Source organism: Globicephala melas, chromosome 4 (genome assembly GCF_963455315.2).
Source record: "Globicephala melas chromosome 4, mGloMel1.2, whole genome shotgun sequence".
Classification (NCBI taxonomy): domain Eukaryota; kingdom Metazoa; phylum Chordata; class Mammalia; order Artiodactyla; family Delphinidae; genus Globicephala; species Globicephala melas.
The window spans coordinates 133,581,011-133,606,043 of NC_083317.1; the positions used below are offsets into that span (position 1 = coordinate 133,581,011).

Genomic DNA, 25,033 nt, shown 5'->3' on the forward strand with positions numbered 1-25,033 from the left:
GATAGAAGACTGAGTAAGTGTCAGACTCAGATGTCCCAGGGCTGTGTTCACTACTGCGCACAGTTAGGAGCCTGAGAGGCAAGGTTCCAGAAACACACTTCCTTCTCTTTCTGTGCCCAGGCCAGTCAAGCTTTCTTTTGCTTCTGGCTCCAGGTAATGACTGTGTGAGTGTCAGGGTCAGTAAGGAGGGGCTGGCAAATAGAGAGAAAAAACCCTGTTGTGAGTAACTGAGATCAGTAGACAAGTCTTTGACAGTGTGATGTTCACAGTGCACATCCTGAGTGATGTTTCCCACTGGGTGGATGTTGATACAATCCACTGTGACAGAAAATAAATGAGTAGGAATAAGTTTGGGGGAGATTATGTTTCATTCGGGGCATATTTCATTTTAGGTCTGTGTGGTATCCCACAGGTCAGAAAATAGATTTACAAACCAGGTTTTCCAGGCAGGACTGGCCACTGAGGTCTTCATCCCAAGAAAGAACTAGGCTGCCCCTTGAACACCAATATTCCAGGGAAAACCTCTGAGTAAATGTCTCCTTGCTGCCTCGATCTTATCTGACTTCTGGGGTTCCTGGCTGCAGATCCCTGGTTTAAGATGTAGAAGCGATATCTGAAGTGCTTGAAACCCTAATCCAACCTCCACCCCAGAAAAAATGGGGACTCCCTCTTCATCTAAAGATGTGTGACCAAGCAGAGGGATGGCTACTGATTTAATCTGCATCACACTGCAAAGTGTTACTTGCAAGCCCAGAAGTTAGCCTTAGTGGTGTTAGATGGAGCCCTCTTGTTGGAAGGTTGCATCTTAGGTGTGATGGACGCCTGCTTTTTACCAGTGTAACTCACCTCTCACTGTTTTTCACCTATTTTTCATGTGGGTACAATTAAAGCTCTCACTTTTTGCCCTCTGACTTGTTTTTCTTAGCATCGCTCTTTTGCCTTCAGAAAAAAAATAATAAAATGTGATTCATATGATCAAATCATTAAACATAAGCTGCCACTGTGGAAGCTACAGGCATGGACTCAGGCACCTGATTCCAGCTATAAACCACAGAGGCTCTCTTCTGTGGGAAAAACAACACTGGAATTAGAGTCAGGATACCTGCCTTCAAATCCCAGGTTTCTCATTCACTGGATAGTCCCTTTGGCAAGTGACTTATCTCCTTTTGGTCTTACTGGCCTTACCTGAAAAATCGGCAAATTATTAGTCACTGCTGCATCACAGGGCTGCTTGAAAGTCATGACAAAAAGGCTAAGTAAAACGAATGGAAACCAAAGGGATACCTCTTCCCACATGCTGTCATCCTAGACTTTTGATCCAGACCAACTGTCCTTCATCAGGTCTTCCTCATAAAGTTTGCATTGCCTTTAGCTGCTGTGGATGAATTCTTAAGTTAAAAAAAATACTTATTTTCTCTTGCAGTGCATAGTATGGGACTGGGACTCCAATGGCAAACATGACTTCATTGGAGAATTCACCTCAACATTCAAGGAGATGAGAGGAGTAATGGAAGGAAAACAGGTACGTGGTAAGCCCCTCATGGCATTTCCCCCAGACTCGCCTCTTGCAATGCCTCCTTAGCACCCAGCTATACACCGAGCAGCTAGAGGTGAGACATTAATACATGATTAAACATGGCCAGGAGGGAGCATGGTGGGAACTGAAATCTGGGTTCTAGTGCCAACCCAGCTCATAGCAATTGGTTGTGACCTTGGACAGGACCCTGCTCCAAGGTGGTACAGTTTCTCCACTGGCAAAATGGAGAAGTCAGATGAGAAAGTTTCTAATTTCCTTTGGCTGTGTAGCCTTGGACAAGTGACTTAATCTCTGTGCGCCTCAGCTTTCTCACCTAAAATAAATGAAGGTGATAATGGTACTTACCCGGTAGCATTCAGTGAAGATTAAATGAGATAAATCATCATACGCATTTGGCAGGGTGTCTGGAACTTCCAAAATATGTGCTGGTGTTATTATCATGTTGCAGTATTCTTTCTAGATCTACATTTCCATGACCTGATGGCATTAATTACACGTTTAATGCTTTGGGCAAATTATTTGATTACTCCAAATTTTTATTTTGGGCACCAGATTTTCATTTAGTCTCACCATTTCACTCTTACACTCTTGATACCAAGACATAAACCCAAACACTACCACGTACCACAGGGGCACATAGGGATTTCATTGCATCACACAGAAGCCTACACCTCCTCTTTGTATCTCTCAGACACCCATACTCTGATGGATACATATATACATCTGTTGGTCAGTTGCTGTCGTCTGGACCCTGACCATGTAACTTCTTCTCTGATCTGTTCAGGATTCACCTGCCCAGTGTCAGCTGCAGAACCTGAATCTCTTTGCCTGAGGGCTTTCTGTGGCTGCTGGAGCCTGCTCTGCCCATGCCTACTGCAGGCTGGACATGTTGGGGGAGTTGTACACATTTCAGGGAGCAGCCCTCAATAAATTGCTAGTGGGAGATGGAATATAAATACCCCAGCTCTCTTGCCCTTCAGGCAGCAAAACTCTGAGGCATGCTCTGTGAAGCTGCCCAGAGCTCCCCAGCAGGAAGCAGCCCTGGTTGCCCATAGGGTTACCTGAATGGATCACGTACCCCTTTTTGGCTGCTTCCCTATTTCAATTCCCCACTCTTTTATTGTTCCTTCCTGGTATTACCTCCCAGATGAATTACTTGTACTTAAATACTTGCCTCGGCGTTAGCTTCTGGAGGAAGTCAAACCAAGCTACCTGCCATCCTTACTCTGGGAGCCACTGTCCCCACAGAACAAAAAGGAGTGACAGCAGAGAAAGACTTTTTCCCCTAAAGACCCTGTGCCTGGCCTGCTCAGAAGTGCTGCTTGGGGAAGATTGTCCCAACTCACTGTTCAAGTTTCTCCTTTCAGATGTAAGTCAAGATGTAACCAGACTGGATGGAAATAAACTAACATTCTTTAGAATCAGAGGCTTAATCTGAATCAGACCATTTGTTGAATACCTCCCTTTGGCCTGAAAAGTCAAGGGCAGCTTTCTGCATAGCTCCCACAACCTGCTTAACACGCTGTTACATACCCAGCATTGCAGGAAACTTGTCAGACACACAGAGACCTTCACCCACGAGCAGGCTTGCAGTTTCAGGGGTACAGTGAAAACCAACACTAAACTATAAATTAAGTCACTACCCAAATAACTAGGAATTTATCCAGAGACGTTGTTGCTTCTTTGAATGTACAAGACCAGGCTCTGTTGAGCTAATAAATCAATGACAGTTATCAATACCACCCGCTAGAGTTCTAAAGAGTTTTACGAAGTTTTGCCTTGTTCTGCTTTACAAATAGAAATAGCCAAACCAATAAACATGGGAAACACTTCATCTTTAGAATCCTAGGAGGATATTATAGCATACATCACAATTGAAGCATGCTGAAGTCTGATGCTTTCAAACAAACAGAAGTGAATCTTGAAGTCTCTCTGAGGAAATGGATGATATGCTACTGTACTTTTCTGTATCACTGAGACACCAGAAAGGTTTTGGTGCAACCACTCAGTCCCTATTCTGACATGTCTGCACCCAGGGAACTGTTCTATTATTTATTGACCCCACTAATATTTACTGAGGAGCACCTGCTAAGTGTCAGGCTCTAGGTGTGACATGAGTGTGCATCATAGTAAAATATAAATATGAATCAAGTAAACAAAATATGTAATTATACATTGTGCCAAATGCTATAAAAAACTGAGCCAGTTTAGTTATAAAGGTATAACATAGAAGAGATCAACTGAAAAGGTGACATTTAACTTGAAGGCCCTTAAAGATGAAGTGAAGCCAACCATGTAACAAGCAAGGGAACAGTATTTCAGGCCAAGGGAACAACATTGCAAAGTACTGAGTCAGGAAAGAGCTCGGTGTGATTAAGGATCTGGAAAGAGACCAGTGTATCTGGATCAGAGAAGGTGAGGGAGCCATGCATGCGATGTGGTCAAGAACAGAGGCCAAGGCCAGGAAAAGCAGATTCTGATAGCTCAGAGAAAAGAGTTTCAATTTTCCTATAAATGTGTTGAGAGCACACTGAAGCCACAGTCTCCAATTTAATAGCTACTGGCTACATACACCTATTTCAATTTCAATTTTAGTAAGTTTAAGTTAAATTAAGTTAAAATTTCAATTCCTCCATCTTTCTCTCTCTCTCTCTCTCTCTCTCACACACACACACACACACACACACACACACACACACACTCCAAGTGCTCGTGTGGCTAGTGTCTTCCACATTGATCGGTGCAAAACATGGAATATTCCCATCATTGTAGAAAGTTCTATTGGGCAGTGCTGCAAAGGGGTCTAGACTGGAGAATTAGATTAATTTTTTTAAAGATTACTCTGGCTACTGTGTAGATAATCAGTTACAGAGAGAGACAAGAGAGTGAGACAGGGAGATCTGTTAGGAGGCTACTACCATAGGCAGGACAGGAGGTCGGCAATCTGGGCTGAGTTCCCCTGGGAAACTTCTCTCTGTTCCAAATGGGACTCACTCTTGCACTTGTGCCTACACATCTGAGGTAGCTGAAATGTTTCTCCACGTGCTCTTTCATCCTCCAGGACACCAGCTTAAGCTAATACATGGTGAAAATGTCCCAGCAGCAAGAGGAGGGCAAGCCCCAGTGCACAGGGGCTTGTCAAGCCTCTGCTCATATCACTTGCTAATGTCCCATCGGTCAAAACAAGTCACCTGACTAAGCTCAGAGTCATTGTGCACTGGGAGGAATGGGTCATTGGCGCCAATGCTGTATCAATCTACCCACTCACATCTGCCTCAGAAATTGCTTCATTTTCAGATACTTCCAACTGTCAGAGTGTGAAAATTTGTCTTCTGAGTAGAAATCCAAGGATCTACTCCCATAGGATAGTAGGCAGGAGCATTCCATGACTCTTGGATGTTTGACTTTGTCAGTAGTCAAGGTGCAGTTGGCTTTGTCCCCTGAAGCCTTCTGTAGGCTGAAAGGGTTGAGATCTGTTCACCCTTTAGCTCCCAGCTACCTCCTCAGTTCTGATTCTACCTCTCACAGAAGCCTCTCCGGCAATCTAATGCACCACCGTTGTGACTGTGTCAATCCATTATTTTAGTCCTCTGTGAAGTTAAGCAAACTTATCATCATCCCCATCAGCTTCCTGTAGCCAGTATTCAATGTCCCTCAGTTTTCCTACCTCTTAAGTCAATTCCCAGACACTAAGACTCAGCATTTGGGTTACTCAGCTGTGTGTCCCCAGATCTCTCCTTCCCTCTGCTGCTTAATTTGGTCCCATTAATAGCAAGCATTTATAAGTGTCAGGCAATGTTCTAAATGTATTACAAGGGTTAATCATTCAATCCTCACAGTAACCCTATGAGATACCTACAATTACAAGCTCCATTTTACAGAGGAGACATGCAAGACATAGAGGAATCAAGTAATTTGCCAAAGATCACACAGCTGGAAAATGGAGGAGCTGGGATTCAAACCAAGCAGAGTAGTGTCGGAGTCTCCCTCTGCACCACTCCTCCTTACTGCCCCTCCAGATGTGAAGGGATCAGCTAGAGACCATGGGTCAGCCCTCAGGTCCATCTGCAACAGTGCCCAGGGGCCTCGTCACGAATGACTCCACTTCTTCCTGAGCTGGCAATCATGCTATAACCTTTCTTGTTTCAGGTGCAGTGGGAGTGCATCAATCCCAAGTACAAAGCCAAGAAGAAGAATTATAAGAACTCGGGCATTGTGATTTTGAATCAGTGCAAGGTATATACATAGCCCCTGTCTTCCAGGGGTATGAAGCTAGGGCTGTCTGGGAGGAAGGTTGTGTGGACAGAAGGAGAGAGTGTCAAAGAGATACGATCTTTTTTAAACAAAAATCAGAAAGTCAAGGTATTAATGGACATACATTGTAAGCATGGATGGTCTTGGAGCTGTGGTAGGCCAATGCCACCATACCCTCCACAAGGACATTCCTGCCCCCAAAGATAGGAGAGTCCTGGTCTTCCCAGGGCAGCACCAGAGGGAGGTCCCCAGAGGGGGTCACCAACATTTCTAAAGCACCTATTCTGTGCCTATCCCAGCGTTCGTTGCTTTATATGTGACGCCTCCGCCATGCCGAGAAGGTACCATGAAAATAAGACAGTGGGGGAAGATTAAAGGGCCTAAAAATTCCTCCCAGAAGGGCTCTAACTTAGCAGAAAATCCCATCTGGGAATAATTTTGCTACTGGTTGAGTACTTACTATGTGAAAATAACTATAATACGTTCTGTTTACTCTTATCACAACCCTGAGATTTCTACTTTCAAATGAGATTGTGTAACCAGTTTGTCACACACATGGTAAGTTTAAGAGCTGAGATTTTAGTCTCCGTCTGTCTGACTCCATGACATAAGACTTACGTGCCATCCAGTTTCTCTCTATATATATCAGGTTCCTTCACTCAGAGTTGGCCTTTCCTGGCTGCCAGGAGCTGCAAGAACTCATCCTTACATAACAAGATAGTAAAGGAAAAGACTGATGGGTCTGGCTTAGGTCACATGCCCACCCCTTGAACCAATCACTGGAACTAGGAGATAATGCTTATGATTGGCCATCTGGGGGTCACTGTTTTAATAATGGCTTTTTTTCTGTATTTTATGATGCTTTGACATCTTGGGGCCTTGCATACTGAGGAGGAACTGCCCCTCCCAGAGTTACCTAATTCCTAAAGGTAGCAATCAACTTGCCTGTGAGCCTGTCTTTGACATGCAGACCAATCCATCCAGAGCCTATACCCCCAGCCACCCCCTTTCCTGAACTCTCACACACCAAGACAATATTCCGCCTGCCCTGTATCACCCCAGAGCCATGTTTCAGATAATTAGAGACCATCCCTATCACCCAGAGCCTCGTAAGTTACTCAAACTATTGAATCCGAAACCTGCTTAACTTCTTACCTTGCTTCATGCATTCCTTCCCACAAAAACCATGATAAAGATTTTTGCCTGTGCTTTCCCCTCATTCCTCTTGCCTCCTGACTGACCCTAGTGCTTCCCCGTGTGGCCCCCTTGTGTGGCAGGACATTCCTCCTGTCCCTTGGGGAGCTGTGAGTAATAAACTCTTCTTTCAAAGGCAGTTGTCTCTGGTCATCTTACCTACCTGTACAGACCAAATCCTGGTACATTCAGAATAGACCTGTGACCATCCCTGTGCCCATAGCAGCAGGAGAAAAGAAGATCCAGATGAGCCAGTTCAACTATCCATCTCTGTAAGGTGGTTGTGCACATATCTGTTTTGATCTAAGAGTTCGGCACTCAAAGGCCATGGTGATCGAACTCATTTTTTTTGGTGTACAGACAGTAGTAGGGTATCCCAACTATCAGGCAAAGCATCGCCATAAGGGAGCCAGGAGCAGGCACTATTCAGGGAGCCCAGTAAATATCAGCCCTGAGACAAGTCTGCCAATAGATTTGTGCCACCTGGAGGTGGTGCCTGGAAACACTACCATGGGGTTCTATGGGTCAGTCTCTGAGAAGCTGCCCTGAACGTCAGATGGAGTCTGAGAAGTGAGGGTCAAAAATCAGCTAGTAGTTGTCCTGGTAAAAGGATCCAGATTGTGAGCTCAGTGGCTGCAGGTACCATGCCTGTTTCTCACATCCCTGTATCCCTAGCATCCAGTGCATGGTGGGGGCTTAATAAATCCTTGTTAAATAAATAAGTAGATGAATGTCACCAAGACTCAAGCATCAGAATCATAATGAAGCAGAAATTAAGACTAGAAATCAATAAGGTGTGTGAGAACACAGATGCCAGGGGTTGGGAAAAAAGCAGGGACCCTGCTGACTTCCAGCCTAGAGGTTGAAAGGTTGAACTGTGCTGTCAAGACCGCCATCATTTGAGTTCCACCTCCATCATCTTAGCCTCAGTTTCCTCTATCTATAAAATGGGCACAATAATAACAATAGCATCACCTTCACAGGCTTGTTCTAAGAATTAAATGAGGTAATGTATGTCAAGTGCTTGGCGTACAGTAAGTTCTCAATAAATGTTAATACTTGTTGCTCATGGCATGGGAGGAATCTCACTAGCTGGCAGCTGGCAGTAAAGACCTTCTCAGGTAATTGTGATCTTGAAGCTGCCCATCTTGATTACTGTGGTGTTAGGAATGTTACCAGAACTGGGACTTAGACACGGGCAGCGAAACTGAAGCCAAGTGTGAGACTTCATTCATTTCAAACCAGTGGTGACCCTTGAAAACACAGTATTAGTCTCACCCCAGAGGCAGAGGCTGATTAAAATCATGTGTAAACCAGAAGAGAGGGTAGCAGGGGATGGATGGCTGCAGCCCTCACAGACCCATCTAAATTCAGCATTGCTTTCTTTCTTTCCTTTCATGGAACAAAATCAGCTGACCCATCTTTTTCTCACAGATCTTTCTCTGCTTTTTCCTCTACATCAGCATAACCCCAAAATGTAGGCCTCTAATCTATAGGTATACAGATCATACTGTTCCTAATACAGTTTCCTCTCCTCCTCCTGTGCAGATCCACAAGATGCATTCTTTCTTGGACTACATCATGGGTGGCTGCCAAATCCAGTTTACAGTGAGTTGTTTCCATATTTGTCCTTATTCAGGAGTAAGATTGGGGAGTGGTGCTGGGTGTGGGGCACGAGGAGGCAAAAGTCTGTTAAGACCCTGGGTCAGCTTTGCTCACGTCTCACCGCTGAAATATCATACAGTAACATGTTTTTACAAGGAGGTCATAATTCTGTTTTCCTCAGTGAGTATGGTTTTCAGCGTCATGTCAGGAAATTCCTGCCATTCAACCTCAAGTGGTTCGGGCAACCAGCCTAATGCTTTCCGTTCTTTCCATGACTACATGAGGCAGGAGGCAGTGGGTGGGTTTCCAGGTCCCATCACTGCGTGAAAAGGGCGGGAAGGAAGTGAGCCGCGCTTGCGCATCCCACTGGACAACTGCAGACGTCTTGGTTGTGTTCGTGTGGCCAGACCACGAGCATCCATGTCATGTCCAATGGTCGGTGCCAAGAGTAAGCCATCCAAATGGTTCATCAGTCAATGAGAAAGAGAATTCCAAAAGATTGGGGAACCAGTCTTGCAAGGTTGAAAAATAGAATGAGTGAGTGGATTGAGGATCACCTCCTACATGGAATATGTGAGCCCATGGGATTTGCACACTCCTAATACAGATTGGAGGGTCGGGGTGGACTGGGTCTTTTTTAAGTGCCTGGGTGGGCCAAGATTGTGAGTCCATCTGCCCTGGAACAATTTGCTTTCAGTGGCTTCATATTCAAAATCCTACTAAGTTTAGGCAGACATGACCTGCAGAAAGAGAATACCCAGATGACAAGGAATAGATCTGCTAAAACCTATGGGAAATCAACGTGGATGTAAACAAGAGGAATCCAATTTGTGCAGCATTTGTTCCTCATCTTACAAAAGTGTACTCTTGAAACTCAGCCCTGTTTAGCTCCCTAGACAGGCTCAGTCATGTGAGGAAGGCAAGGAAATTGGTTTGAGCCCAAGAAAGTAGACAGGAGCAATGTATTCCTAAGACTAGGGATAGTGGTGCCCAAAGGACTAGAAGGGGGTTCCCCGAGGGGTTGAGATAAGGTATCTCCCTAGATAGAGGCTTGTCCTCTGCTATAACCTCAGAGGGGTCTACCTATGTCCTGCCTAAGCTCAGGCCATTGTTCATTTGCCCCTGAATGCTTACAGGAGTTAATTATAGATTTTGGTCATTTCTTTGAAGTCTAAGTTTCTCTAAAGACACACCCACACAGCACCCCCCCTTCCCCCCTCCTCCCCCCCTCCTCCCCCCCCCACCATATACACACAGGCATGTTTAGAAGGTAGCAAACATGTGCATTGTGGGCACACACCCCTGCCTCCAGCTGTCCTGGGCAAATGGAGGTGGAGGAGTCAGCAGTGTCACAGAGGAGATAGTGTCCCATGCTCTTAGGCAAAGAAATGATGCAGAAAACTATTTATAGATTCTTCAAGGGAAAGCTCTATCAATTTGGGTCTGTTTTAGATTCTATAGATCCCATGCTTTTGAACAGCTCTTTATTCAACCTTCAGGGGCTTGCTTTGCCCTTGGAGTTGGGCTACAAAGAATTGGCCCCAGGGAAAACTGAAGTTTGACTCCAGAATGTTTCCAGCTCTACACCCTGACTCATGAAGGGGAGGGGAGGGGAGATCGTGTGGCCCACCTGACAGGAGGATTGCTCTCCTGGCTTTGTTTTCCCCTCCTTCTCACTTTTGCTGATGCTCCCAGCCGGAAGGGACCACCTCAGTGGTTCTCACTACCACCCTCCCAGCCCCGGCTTCTCAGCCATCCAGGGTCCACGGATCGACCTGCGGGAGATCTGGAGTGAGTCTGGAGCAAGGCATGTGAACAGGGGGAGCATGTGCAGATAAATGCCGAGGAGACCAGACCATCAAGCAGTGCCTCCAACAAAGCCCTTCCTCCTGGAGGGCTCCAGGCGGAGGACGCAGGAGAAGGTTGCTAGGTGTTCTATTTTGAGCTTTCTATTAAAGAAAACATAGCAGCCACCTCATTGTCATTTTCCTCTAAAATTAAGTCAGCTTTCCCATTATTAATTTCTTATCACTCAAGCAGTGCAATCTAATGTAAATGGCAAGCTATAATACAAACTATTAATAACAAATAACATGTCTTAATAAATTTGGTATTTATTATATACCCAATCATTTTATTGAGGCCATCTAGAAAAATGAAGGGAATGTGGCAGAGGGATGAGAAATGAGAAGAGGGCTTCCTGGCGTAGAGACAGGCAGAGCAGAGGGAGGGAGGAACGAGGTTCTGTTGCAGTCACCCCACCCCTGAGCTCTCCAGAGTTGAAATCTCCCACTGGCGCAGAGGATGGCCCGAGATTCCTAAGCAGGCCCGGAGCTTCAGCCAGGATGAGCCTCCGTCTCTCTGGAGACAGACCTTCAGGAGCCAGCAGTGGAATACAGTTCTGCATGTTTCCTCCCCTCCTCATGCTTCTCGGCCCTGCCCCTGTGCCCAGGAGGCCTTCCCCTTCGGGTGCATCAGCCGGGCTCTCCTGCTCATGGATTTTGGTTGGATTTGACCAATGGTAGGCAGCAGCCAGAGGTCAAACAATAGGAGGAGAATGAAGTTGGGGCACTTCTTCCCCACTCTCTACCCCCCAGGTTGCTGTTTGGCAGTGACCACATTCCTCTACAGAAGGACACAGTTCCCTTCAGGTGTCCTGCCCTGCAAACACTACTCTTACTCGGTTCTACTAACTGCCTCTCTTGACCCTTTCTACTCAGCCTCCCTTAACATTTTAGAATTGTCCTTTTATTAAATTCTTCTCAATCATCCCTTTTGAGTGGACCATTTGCTTCCTGTCAAGACTCAGCCCAATACACACTACAAACAGTGGTGAGAAGAAAGCTTTTGCACCTTCCACTGATGCCTGGAGCTCCTGGTTTCACCTTAAGAATATCAAGAGCAGAGCACCTTTCCCTTCAGGTAGTAGGCTGATATAAGTTGCTCAGAATACTTCTGTTGAATGGTCGTGGATCAAAGCCTAAATCTTCAAGAAGAGATAAGGTTTAGGGAAAAGAAGAAATTGGATAAATAAATGTGATACTATGTTTTTGCTTTAAAAAGCACCCCTGTGAACTTAAATATTTATGCATCCATATATTCTAATGATAAATACTGAAACCTTACTTGGGTTAATGTGAATATGCAGGATATATTTAGGGATTGTTGGGGAAATGGTTTAGATTGAGAATTTGAAGGGCCTTGAATTTTGAGGTAATTAGGTGGATGTGGGAATGTTCAGAAGGCTCTTGGGCAGGACTCAGGAGCAATCAGGCACATGCTTTAGGGAAGTAAATCTGGGAGGTCTTCATGAAAGGGACTCTGAAAGAAGACATTAAAACCCACTGTAGCCATCCTGGTGATGGGTAGTAAGAGGTAACTAGAGGGGCAGCAGTAGGAAGGGGCACTGTGGAAAGAGAGTCTACTAGCCTTGACTTATGATACAGGAGGAGACAAAAGGCACAGGAGAATGATGAGTCCAGGATGACTCAAATCTTTTGTGCCTGAAGACAAAGCATGGCAGTCCCATTCACAGAAATATGGAAATCAAGAGGAGCTGCCAGACAACAAGATGAACTTCCTCATGGATGCGGTGGAAGTACTTTCATGTATCCCAGTGGAGACAGCATTTATAAGTATGGACCTCAGTTTCAGGAGAGAGGTGGAAACTGCACATACATGCGTCTGGAGGAGATGGCTAAAGAGAAAAATACAGAAAGACTGGGGGCCTGGTGACAGAATATTGTGGAAGATCTGCATTTGTCAGCAGGGGAGAGAGGGGCAAACAGTAAAGAGATGCCAGAGGGGGAGGTCCCAGAGGAGGCAGTTACTCAGATGATCAGGAGGAAGTGTTACAGGATCAGGGGCAATAATCTCATATGCTAAAGAGAAGATAGGAGGTGAAGAATGAAAAATGGTGACTGGGCCATGTGATGAGTAGGCACAAATCATCTTCAGAAGAGCAACTTCGGCAGAATGAGACAGGAGACCCAGGAGGTGGGGTGTAACATACAATGAGGAGGTGAACACAGTGGGTGTGACTACTCGTTCAAGAAGGCAGACAGTGAAGGGAAGGCAAGAGGTGGAAAGGAGAGTGGCAACCTGAGGATGAGAAGAGGGGAGTTTTAGGCTATGAAATAAGCAGAGAAGGCCCCAGGGAGGGAAGGACATAAAGGATGCTAAAAAAAAATCCCCAGTCGATGATTCTTCCTCTTTTTTTGTCACATGGACCATTTGAAATCTGATACAAGATCTATATCCTCTCACTGGAAAGTGCACACACCCAATTCTGCACACCATTTCAGGATGTCAAGGGCACCCCCGAGGACAACCTTTGTTCCTTGTGTGAATCTTTGAGTCGTAAGGACTCCGGAGCAACAGTCGTGTTGTGGTCTTGGAGGACCTGAGCAGAGGTGAAGCAGAGACTCGAGGGAGAGAGATTGGGTTCTATGTGTTTGGCACATGGCAGCTAAAAGGAAAACCAGATACCAGAATTTCATATACAAAATACACAACTACAGACAACATAGATGAGGCCGACTCCATAAGATATTTGAAGAGAAAATGATAGAAGAATTCAATGTTTCTTTTGACAGTTATTGCCTTTCCAGATGCAAAAAAATGTTCATTGTAAAATGAATTTTCACAGAAACAGGTTGTAAGCAACACAAATGTCCAACAATAAGTTAATAGCTATATAAATCGCAGTTTCTCATTTAGGTGGACTATGATAAAGCCATTTTAAGTGGTAATTATAATGATTGGTAATAACATGAGAATATGTTTATGTCATAGTGTTAAGTGAAGAAAAAAAGAACATAAAGCAAAGCTACCCTATGATTACAACTATGTTAAATGTTTATATATAATTATATTGTATGTTTTATATATAAATTTTAAAAATATTTTGGATATATATATTGTATATAACTAAAAAGAAAAAATATGACTTACCAGACTAGTAGAATCCTGAGTGGTCATTTTTTTCTTATTATATTCAGTTGGCCCTTTTTATTATTTGTAATTTTTTTAAAATTAAAGAGGGTATTGGGCTTCCCTGATGGCGCAGTGGTTGGGAATCCGCCTGCCAATGCAGGGGACACGGGTTCGAGCCCTGGTCTGGGAAAATCCCACATGCCGCAGAGCAACTGGGCCCGTGCGCCACAACTACTGAGTCTACACTCTAGAGCCCGCAAGTCACAGCTGCTGAGCCTGGGTGCCACAACTGCTGAAGCCCGCGTGCCTGGAGCCCGTGCTCTGCAGCAAGAGAGGCCACCGCAATGAGAAGCCCGCGCACCACAAGGAAGAGTAGCCCCTGCTCGTGGCAACTAGAGAAAGCCCACGTGCAGCAACAAAGACTAAACACAGCCAAAAATAAATAAATAACTTAAAAAAAATTAAAGAGGGTATTGCTTTCCTTTATCTCTGATTGTATAGTCTACATTTTAATAATATAATATGATATAATATAATAAGCTGAATGTGGCTTCTCCCAGATTAACCTTGAAGCCTAAGAAAAGAGCACCTCTTAAAGGTCCTCTCATGTCATCTTTTCTGACCCTAACACACTTGAGACATCCTATGCCCAAGCTGTGTCTCAGTTTAAGTTTTAAATCCTGATTTTATATCCCAGACTAAACACTGACGGATTCTGGTGTAGAACCCTGAGAAATGAGGATGAGTCCTGGGATGAAGAGGAGAGTGCTTTGCACTTTCCAGGAAATGAACAAAGCGACCTCTGGGGTTTTTCCCATCTGGCCTAGGTTCTTATTTCTTTACCTGCTATAGGGTTTTGAGGAAACAGAAAAGCACAATAATTAAACCTATTATTTAAGAAATAGTCCAGACTAAAGAGTATCTCCACCTATAAGTCTTGTTTTATAGGTCCAAATTGTATACAAATCTAAAAAACAAACAAAAAAAGCTGCCCTATAGCAGGTGATATCACAAAGGTTGCAGAGAGATTGGGCAGCTAACCAGAGATGGGCTCACAGCAGCTTTCCCCAGAAAACATCTGGGAGGTTCTCAAAGGGCGCATTTTTTCACCGGCAGGGAAGGGATATGAGGCCTGGGCTCGTTTCAGGTAAGAAGCTAAAAATGTCCAAGGAAGGATACTCATCTTTAGCATCCAGCCTTTTCTGGAAGCAGTTCCCCACACTAGGGACTTGGCAGCATGGAGGAAGCAAGCATTTTGCTTTCTTACTTTACAAAGTTTTGCAAAACTGCTCATGGCTCTGCTTAATGAAGAGCGAGACCTCCTGGGCAGAAGGGGAAACAAAGGAGGCCTGTTCCTGGGCTGCCCGCTGGGAAGATGGGAGCGCACATCAGAACTGCAGGCTTTCCTGAATGCTTCATAGCAGAAGATGAAAACGACAGCTCTGCAAGCCCGCCACATTAAGGAAGCCAGGAGCCGGGAGCCTCCTCCGCAAACTGGCATTTTTCGGTCATTTTCTTGCTTTTATTTCTCAACTTAATCCCATCTTTCACAGCCTCCCTGTTGCTTTTTAAAATAAACCTAACCTTTCTCTCTGTTCTCTTTGCACTCATGCTAACTTAAAGAGCGCAGAGAATTCTTGGTAGAAAGCCACCTCCTGAAGACAGAGATTTTATCTCCAGCCTCATCAAGGAGACCAGAAACCATCAGTTGCCAGGAAAGAAAAAAAATCTTTTAGCTGCCTTGTACCTGAGACTGTCCATTTACTGTCTAGTCAAATGATAAAATATTTTTATGAGCAGTGGGAATTACAGAAAGTAGTAGGTGATAAAGGTCATTGGTTTATTTCCTTTTTCATCAGGTAATTTTTAAGTTCACACCCTTCCCCAAAGTTACATCAGCATCTTCTGAGCTGGAATAGCCTCTGGGGTTGTCACAAACATGGGGGCCATCCCCATGGGAAGAGTGGAAACCCTAGAGGCCTGCCTGCAGAAAAAAAGCAGTTTCCATTGGGCATGTTTGTATGTCCCTACAGGACCACCAGGAACAGGCAGCACAATACCGCCTTCTAACCTTGAACTTCAGGTTGTCCCACTACATAATCTCCTCCATCCCCAAGGAGATCTGGCTGCTCCCTTTCCCTACCTGGCATCCAACTTCACAATCAGTCACCGAATCCTATTTGTTTTCTATGCTTAATATCTTCAGTCACAATCTTCTTCTCATCACCATCTCTGCCCCACCCTAGTTTGTTAAGCGTAAGGGAATTATTCCAAGCCTGAGGATGAAGAGTTGATAGAAATGAAAAGATATACCAGCACTGGGACCAGAGTGAAGAAAGAGAGGCACCTAGGATGCAAAATTTAAGGAGGCATCACTCTCAGATCAGGCAAGTGTAGGGTCAGCTCAGATGAGTGCCTTCCTGAGCTTACGCCCTAGTCACCTCTCTTACTTTACCCTAATCCCAGCCCTATGATTTTTTTAAAATTTTAGTATAGATTGTTGCCAAAATCTGTTAAGCTCATCCAGATGTTACATCCACTTCTCCCCATACCACAGGTACTCATCCAGGTGATACACCTGGGCTCAGATGCTGCCACTTGGTGCCTGCATGCTTGGAGTATCTTGCCTATGCCTGGGAAGATAAGATGTTCAATTATGTTGCTTGAGTTGCCATTTTTCTTTATGGAGGTTTTTCCCTCTGTTCTTTATACTATCTGATTTCATTCTCTGGTTTTACATCAAGACACCAGCATATTTTTTGTCATCACAGGATACCCTTGACAATCAGGTAATCAACACATGGTACAGGTTGCCAGTTGCAGTGTTAAGAAACACTGGTAGATTGGGATGCTCCATGAAGAGGGGAATCATAAACACAAGTGAGGGGAGCCACAGGTACTCATTATTAATAATAAAATATTAAACCTGCCAGTGATTTGCAATACTTGCAATGATATTAATAAATCAGAGCAGAAGCAAGCTTGTCTCCATAATAACATCCTTGCATCCTCTAGAATTTTCTACAGCTCTAAAGTGCTTTCCTCAGTGGAAGAGAAAGAGGTGGCTTTACTTCTAGCCTTCCCAGCACTATTTTTACCTTCTAAACAGTATGTACACATGTGAGGTGCCATGATCTCTTAAGTGTGTCTCATCAGAACAAAAAGGCAGAGAATGGTGGGTGTGTGTTGGAGCTTAGTACATCCAAGAGTCCCTGAGATGTTTGATTTCTCCAAACACTGTCTCTCAGGTACCTCTCGAGTGTCCTCCTTGGAGAAGTTTTCCAGGGATTCTCTGCATGTATCTGGACCTCTGTCTGGTTGGGGCCCCATGGGTGAGACCTGGAATGCTTTACACCTCCTTCTCGTTCACAAAATGCACGTAGGCTCCCCAACACCACTCCTGCCGCCTTAACTAGCTTTTCACCACAGTTCATGTTGTCTTCCTCTCTTTTCTTCAGTGGCTTGGCTTTCACCTTCAGGATGAAATCTATCTCAGAAGATACTGGATTTCACTGGTCCTTTTAGGTCACCCCCAGTCGTCCTCAGTAACCCATTCTCCCACTGTTTCAGGTTTTTTTTCTTTTTAAATGTTTTTTTTTCTTTTAATGTTTTTAGTGAAGTGTAGTTGATTTGCAATGTTGTATTAATTTTTGCTGCATAACAAAGTGATTCAGTTATACATATACATACTTTCTTTTTCACATTTTTTTCCATTATGGTTTATCATAGGATATTGAATATAGTTCCCTGTGCTCTACAGTAGGACTTTGTTGTTTATCCATTCTGTTTTTTTTATTTTATTGAAGTATACTTGATTATACTGTATGATATCACTTATATGTGGAATCTAAAATACAATACAAATCAACATATCTGCAAAACAAAAACACTCACAGACATAGGTGGGGGGGTAAGGGAGGGGAGGAATGGGAATCTGGGATTAGCAGAGGCAAACTATTATTATATATAGAATGGATAAATAACAAGGTCCTACTGTATAACACAGAGAACTATATTTTCAATATCCTGTGACAAACCATAATAGAAAATATATGAAAAAATATTTATATGTATAACTGAGTCACTTTGCTGTACAGAAGAAATTAACTCCCACTGTTCTTCATACACACACACACGCACACACACACATATACACACACTTTAGTTGCTGTTTTCCTACCTTTTGCAGTTGCTTTGGTCATAAAGTGTTGTTCATTCAAGGTATTTCTTCTCTCCTAAATTACTGTAGTTGCCTCCTGGTTAATATCCCTACCTCCAGGCCAAATCTCCTCATCCTTCATAAGAATAAAACATGCCCACGAGATGTCTGGACATCCCAGTCACAGACTTACTCATTCTCTTGGGTGTATAATGATATGATGAAGGAGCAGAGTCTTTGGAACCATATAGACTTGGGTTTAAACCCAGCTCCATCCCCTATGACTTTGTGACCTTCATCACCTTTGAGCATCAGATTCATCAATAAAAAGGAATAATAATCTCTACCTCCCAGAGTTTTTATGAGAATGAAATAACACAATGCCTGTAAAGCTGCCAGTGCAGGTGTCTGACACATAGTAGGGTTTCAACAGAGGTTACCCCTCCCTTCTTCCCTTTTTTGTCCAAAGTAAGGGCATCTAAGCATTGGGGGAATACTCATATGACCTTTTTTGAAACACTTAGTATTATATTAGCGTTTTATCAGTTTGTACTCCCTTATTGAAAACATCTGGAGGTTCTGAAAATAGAATTTGAATCCTGCTTAAATTTATTTTCAACATAGTCCTGTGGAGGGGTGAGGAAGAAAAGGGGAAAATTCAGTGATGAAAGAATAACTTTACAAAGGAACAAAAGAGAGGTTGTTAGTGAATTACTGTTAGTCAATGCTTTTTCTCTTCCAGTTACTTTGATTTGATTGCAGGCTTACAATATAAGATGAGGTGACATTTTTTTCCATCAATGTTACTGAGTCTGGTCTTTCAGAAGCAGACACAGAGCACATAGCCCCTTTCCTCTGTCCTTCCAGAACTAGCATCCCACCTTAAATCCAATGAGATATTCCAGTGGTTTGTTATAATGGAATTTTGTCAAATGTTATGCAAATAGCATTTGTCATTCACAAGATCATAAGAGAAAATAGAGCCTTTCTATCATCAGTCAGCCAGTGAATGGATTCTGTTGAGCTGGGTGCACCATGAACATTCCTTTCTTTCCCTACAACTCCTTTCATTTTAATCCCTCTCTCCCCACTCTCCACCTCCAAGATTAAGCATTTCTTTGGAGAGGTGTTTGCTAGGTTAACTTTCATTGAATTGGTGATGATATTAGAAATCAGAAGAAATACACCTTCCCGTTTTAGCACCACCCCCAGGTTAAAGAATTTTGTTGTTGTTGTTGTTGTTGTTAAGAAGTGTCCTGTGTGGGACTTCCCTGGTTGTCCAGTGGTTAAGAATCCACCTTCCAGTGCAGGGGATACAGGTTCCATCCCTGATGGGGAACTAAGATCCCACATGCCTCGGGGCAACCAAGCCTGCACACCACAACTACTAGCTCATGCGCTCTGGAGCCCACACGCCACAACTAGAGAGAAGCCTGCGCACTGCAACGAAGACCCAACACAGCCAAAATTTAAAAAAAAAATTGTCCTGTGAGTCAACTTTTATTTAGATGATGATGATGTAGGGGGTCAGAAAAAACTTAAGTTCAAAGATAATGCCCACTAGGTGGCCAGACAGAGGTTTCTTTTCTCTACTTGCCACTGACAATGCTGTAGACTTCAGGTGTCTTCTTTGTTGTGGGTGGGTTTTTACATGAATGAGCCTTACACAGAGCTGCTTCTGGCAGAAATTTTATTATAACCACTTCAGCATCTCTCTCTGCAACTGGTCACTCACGAAAATAGTGGCTTTTTTATACAGACCACATCTTTAACACAGAATTTAGTTTTGAGGGAGTTTAGCTAGGTCTCAGAGATGGAATCGTCCTCCCCGGAGAGCACTAAGGACTCTTCTTAGTGAATTACAATATTCCACCCTTACCCTTGCCGCCTGGTGACGTCGTGGATCAGATGCTGGGTTTTCTAACCTGGACGTCAATCTCAAGTTCTGTTTTGGACAAGGAGAAAAGAGGGCATAGGGGAGAGGGAGGTTGAAGACTATAGAAATGGCCTCAACCAAATTAATAACTAGTTTTTTTTACTGAAGTATAGTTGATTCACAATGTTGTGTAATTTCTGCTGTACAGCAAAGTGACTCAGTTATACATATATATATATACATTATTTTTATATATTCTTTTCCATTATGATTTATCACAAGATATTGAATATAGTTCCCTGTGCTATACAGTAGGACCTTGTTGTTGATCTATCCTATATATAATAGTTTACATCTGCTAAACCCAAACTCCCACTCCATCCCTCCCCGACACCCCTTCACCCTTGGCAACCACAGGTCTGTTCTCTATGTCTGTGAGTCTGTTTCATAGATAAGTTCATTTGTGTCATATTTTAGATTCCACATGTAAGTGATATCCTATGGTATTTGTTTTTCTCTTTCTGACTTACTTCACTTAGTATGATCATCTCTAGTTGCATCCATGTTGCTGCAAATGGCATTATTTCATTTGTTTTTATGGCTGAATAGTATTCCATTGTATATATGTACCACATCTTCTTTATCCATTCATCTGCGGATGGACATTCAGGTTGTTTCCACATCTTGGCTATGGTGAATAGTGCTGCTATGAACATAGGGGTGCATGTATCTTTTTAGAATAGAGTTTGTCTGGATATATGTCCAGGAGTGGGACTGCTAGGTCATATGGTAATTCAATTTTGAGTTTTTTGAGGAACCTCCATACTGTTTTCCATACTGGCTGCACCAATTTACATTCCCACCAACAGTGCAGGAGGGTTCCCTTTTCTCCACATCCTCTCCATTATTTGAATAACTAGTTTTTAAAGCTGATGAATTTCTTCTCTAACTCTGCTTATTGGCAGGTGTGTAACATACTGCTTCCCCCCACACACACACACCAGCTGTGTCTCTCTCAGGGCTAATCACAATTCCTATGAAATATGTTCATTTTAAATCAAATCCACCCATTTGCCTATCTTCTCTTCCAGGTAGCTATAGATTTCACGGCTTCGAATGGGGACCCCAGGAACAGCTGTTCCCTGCACTACATCCACCCCTACCAGCCCAATGAGTACCTGAAGGCCTTGGTAGCTGTGGGGGAGATTTGCCAAGACTATGACAGGTATGAGACTCCCCATCTCTGTGGGTTCCTGTGGCCCTTGCCTGACCCTGGGCCAAAGAATGGAAATGAAGTTATGCTGAGGCTCATGAGAGGACAGAATAAAGCTTTGTCCCAAATGTGTTATCCTCTCCACACCTAGAGAAACTGAGTTCATGCCAAGCCTACACTGACCACCAAAACAATACTTTCTTAGCTTTCTTCTCTTACTTGGCTGGCAGGACCACTGGATAGCGATTTTGGTTTCCCTTTTGTAGTTTCAGTATGTGCCTTGCTACTCAAAGTTTGGTGCATGGACCAGCAGCATAACGTCACCTAGGAACTTCATCAAGTCCCACTTGAGAATTTGAATCAGCATCTGCATTGTGACAAGATTCCCAGATGATTCACGTGCACTTTGGAGTTTGAGAAGCGCTGGTTTATTAGACACTATTCTATCTGATCCTCACATTAAACATTCTGTCATGGGTGTTGTTTAACAGAAGAGGAAAACTGTGCAGGGAGGTGAAGTGGTCTGTGCTCTGCTCCACACCCAGGGGCAGGATTTAAACCCAGATCCAGCTCATTCCACAGTGTAAGCTCGTAATAGTGGGGTTTCATGGACCTCAAAAGCTGTTGGTAACTTTAACAGAAGGTGTGTGTGTGCCCACGACAGTGTGTGTATGTGTTTGTAAGTCTGTATAGAAAACACGATTTTGAGATCAGATCAGTATTACATTTATTTTTACTTGATAATGAATATTGACCTTGCCCACCAAGAGAATTCCTTGTAAGAAGTGATTTACATAAATTACATTGAACTGAATTTATTCTGCCTTTCCAGTATTTCCAGATTGAGGTGAAGTTGTTCACATGTTTGATCAAGAAGGCTCTTTGAAGTAGAACCAGTATAAATATAAATATTGGTAAATCTCAGTTGACAGCCTGGTATGATTGTAATATAGGGCTAGTTAGTAATGAGCAGCAACTAATTGACCTATTAAACCAGAAAAATAAAGAAAGTGACTCTGTCCTCCGGTTTCAGGGAGATTTCATGGAATAGCCTGATTTCTGTTCTTTCTAGTCTCATAATTGGTTATAAACCATGATAACCTGATACCCAGGCACCACAGGGAGTGACACAACCTAGTGACCAGAAAGTGCAGAGAAACCAAAAGGACAGGTAATAGGAAAGCTTCTAGCAGTGGACTTCCCACTGGCGAGTCTCTGGATTCATACTGTTCATCACCAATAACTCAGATGGGTGTGTGGCCAGTTGGGGATGAATGAACAGTACAGTCAAATCAGACAACTCTAAACACAAGGCCCCTGCTAACACTTCCTCTTTTCCACATTTGGAACAGAGGGCAATAATAACATTTTTAATTACCTTGTTGAAATGATACTTGTACTTAACATTGAAATATTGTCTGTGAAGACAACTTCAATCTCAGCTCTGATTTCTTTAGGCCCCAATTCAGGGAGGTTCTTAGAAAGGCTCGTGTCATATGGAGACTTCTACCAAGGAGGGAAAAGATGGACATATTGCATCCCCAAAACAACAAAACAGTAATTCTCTCCTTTCTCTCTCTCTCACTCTCACATACACTCACACACACACACACACACACATACACACACAAGTGTGTCCATATGAGAGAAGAAGGAAGAGAGGGAACATCTTCTGGATTCTTAATAACTTTTAAATGTTGAAATTCTCATAAAAGAGGTAAAGTAGGTAAAAGCACTTAATACAACACAATAGCTGCTTAGTAATAAAGTTGACTCTGCAAGGCACAAGGCAGTGTAATAATGAATTCCAAAGAGGAGATTTGGTGAGCTGGCCAGAAATTAAGATGCTGACACCCAGAGCCCTTGCTGCGGTTCTGCAGCAGATTTACTGGACAAGCTGCAGAACTTCTGTTTCCTGATTACCTTGCATGAAAGATGCAGATACAACAGTCAGAGGGACCTGCACATCTTTTAGAGCTGTTATCCCTTTATAACGTGAGCCAGACAAAGCCTGGGGAGGATTTTGTATTCCCTCAAAAATACAGATTCATTCTAAAAGTAAGAGATGACACTTTTGGGGTTACATGAAGAATCATCGCAAATGATTCTTTTAAAAATTTAAAAATAAAATACCAAAGTTGTCAGCCCCAACTGGCCAAGAAAAACAGGTTTCTTCAGCTCAGTGGAGCTTTTATATTTTTCATATAAAAAAGGCACCTCAGCATTGAAATGGGCACACTAATGGCTTCTTGAAAACTGACAAGTTTCCACCGCTTCTCCTCTGTGTGGGTGGGAAGACAATAGACAGGAAGTCAGGACGTTTCAAGTTGGGGTTTTGGAATTAATTTATTCTTGCATCAAAGTCAGTGAGGTTGTTGCTTAAAAAGAAACACTTCAATAAAAACTGACAGAAGGCGCCGTTCCCCCTCCTGCAGCGACTCGGAGGTTTTTAATCCCCAAGAGGCTTGGAAATTCCTCCCAGCCTCTGACAGCCAAGGGTTTTCTTCCTGCCTTGTACAGTCACTGTTCACGGGTCATGATGAGCTGATCCGTGAAGCTGAACAGCTTGAGAGACGCGTGAAGCTCAGAGTTCTCAGGGTGGCCTTGAGGGGAGACCAGACTCAGGTCCTGAGCCTGGAAGGCAGCCCTGCCAGCCCATTTTCTATGCACCTCTGAGAGAGAGACCCCTGCCCTCTCTCCCCTCCAGCTCCCCAAGAGCGTGTGCTCACAAACGAACTCATCTGTTCCCGGTTGGTTGTAGCCCTTCCCCAGCTCCTACGAACAACCTGGTCTCTTTAGGCTGCTCAAGTCCAAGATGGTATCCACTCCTTGGGCTCAGCAGAGATGTGAGTCTCTGACCACGTGCCATGTCCCTCATAGAAAGGCTGGTCTAGCTGCTACCAAGAGAGTATAAATACGGTACATTGCTCGCAAATACAGACTGACGTTTAATAGGCTTGGCCACCCCAGAATAAGGCAGGGGTACTGGAAACCACTGAGGCAGGCGTCTCCTCTGGTGTGCTCAGAGCTATGCAGAGGCAAGGTTAGAACTGACACAGGCATGTTTGAGTGCAGAAGGTTGGGTTAGAAGTCGGAAGGCAGGGTCACATTACAGCGCTACCTTTTCCACTCTGCCAACACTAATCCATTGTTCTCAATCTTGGCTCCACATTGGAACCACTCAGGAAGCCTTAAAACAAGCTGGTACCTGGGCCCTACCCCCAGACACCCTGATTTAATTAGTCTGGTGCACATCCTGAGGATCAGGATTTTTAATTCCAATGGGCATCCAGGATTGAGACCCAGAGTTAAATTGGGAGAGATAGGTGAGATGGAGCAGCTGAGGACGTACTGGGTGCCAGGCCCCTCACGCAGTGCTGTAAAGACACAGAGAGATTAATAAGCATGGTTTCCCCTCACGTCGGTCACAGTCTCATGGGAGAGAAAGGCACATAAATGAATCACAGCCCTACATGGCCTATGTAAGGATGGGGACGCATGAGGAAGGAAGGATTAACTCTATCCTTTGTGAGAAGAGAGATTGACAGTCAAGGAGGGCCTCCTGGGGGTGGTGAGTTCTGCTAATTCTGTTATTTGTTGATATTAGCACATTATTCTGAATCATTAGACCAGACCAACCTCCTATGAAGGGCAGAGTCAACAGGGTCCTGGTGACAGGGGGGCCTGGGTTCAGATCCCAGCTCGGCTCTCTTTATTCTCCTGATGTTATACTGGGCCTTGTTTCCTTGACTGCAAATGAAAGATTTATCTAACTTCCCCTGCAGAGTGGTTGTAAGGATTAGATACAAAAGTTTTGCCTTTTGTACATACTTGATAGAGGCTATTTTCTTTAATACTCTTACACAAAAGGGAAAAGGACTATAGTGTCAGACTTAAAAGTCATTTTGGACTAATGACCTTTAAAATTTTTTGGCTCACATACTTGTAAAAAGAGTGTTAAAACATATAGCCCTCACACACTTTTGCATTGAAATCTAACATTTTCCATCAAGAGTTTAAATAGTGACAAAGAATGAAAATTCTAGTGTAATGTAAATATGGACATTTAAAAATAAAACTCTTACCTAACTCTTGCAAATGCATCCAGCAGAATCTAAATGCCATAGCTATTTGATACCTACCATCGTCCATTTAAAAAATGCGCGATCAATTTCATCAGTTTGAGCTGAGAATTTTGTTTCTTCTTTTTCATGAGCTCATATTTACATTCCCTTCCCCCATAGAACTTCATTCCAATGT

General features: G+C 43.6%; 1 protein-coding gene across 3 annotated transcripts in view; it reads left to right on the forward strand.

Moving 5' to 3' along the window:
* The window catches only part of CPNE4 (copine 4), a 583,236-nt gene that overhangs the window by 537,935 nt on the left and 20,268 nt on the right, over positions 1-25,033 (forward strand). For all 3 annotated transcript variants that reach the window (XM_060298612.1, XM_060298611.1, XM_030876424.2), the window contains 4 exons: positions 1,424-1,522; positions 5,687-5,773; positions 8,534-8,593; positions 20,652-20,785. In XM_060298612.1, coding sequence (XP_060154595.1) covers positions 1,424-1,522; positions 5,687-5,773; positions 8,534-8,593; positions 20,652-20,785 — 380 coding nt within the window. The remainder of the gene's footprint in view (positions 1-1,423; positions 1,523-5,686; positions 5,774-8,533; positions 8,594-20,651; positions 20,786-25,033) is intronic.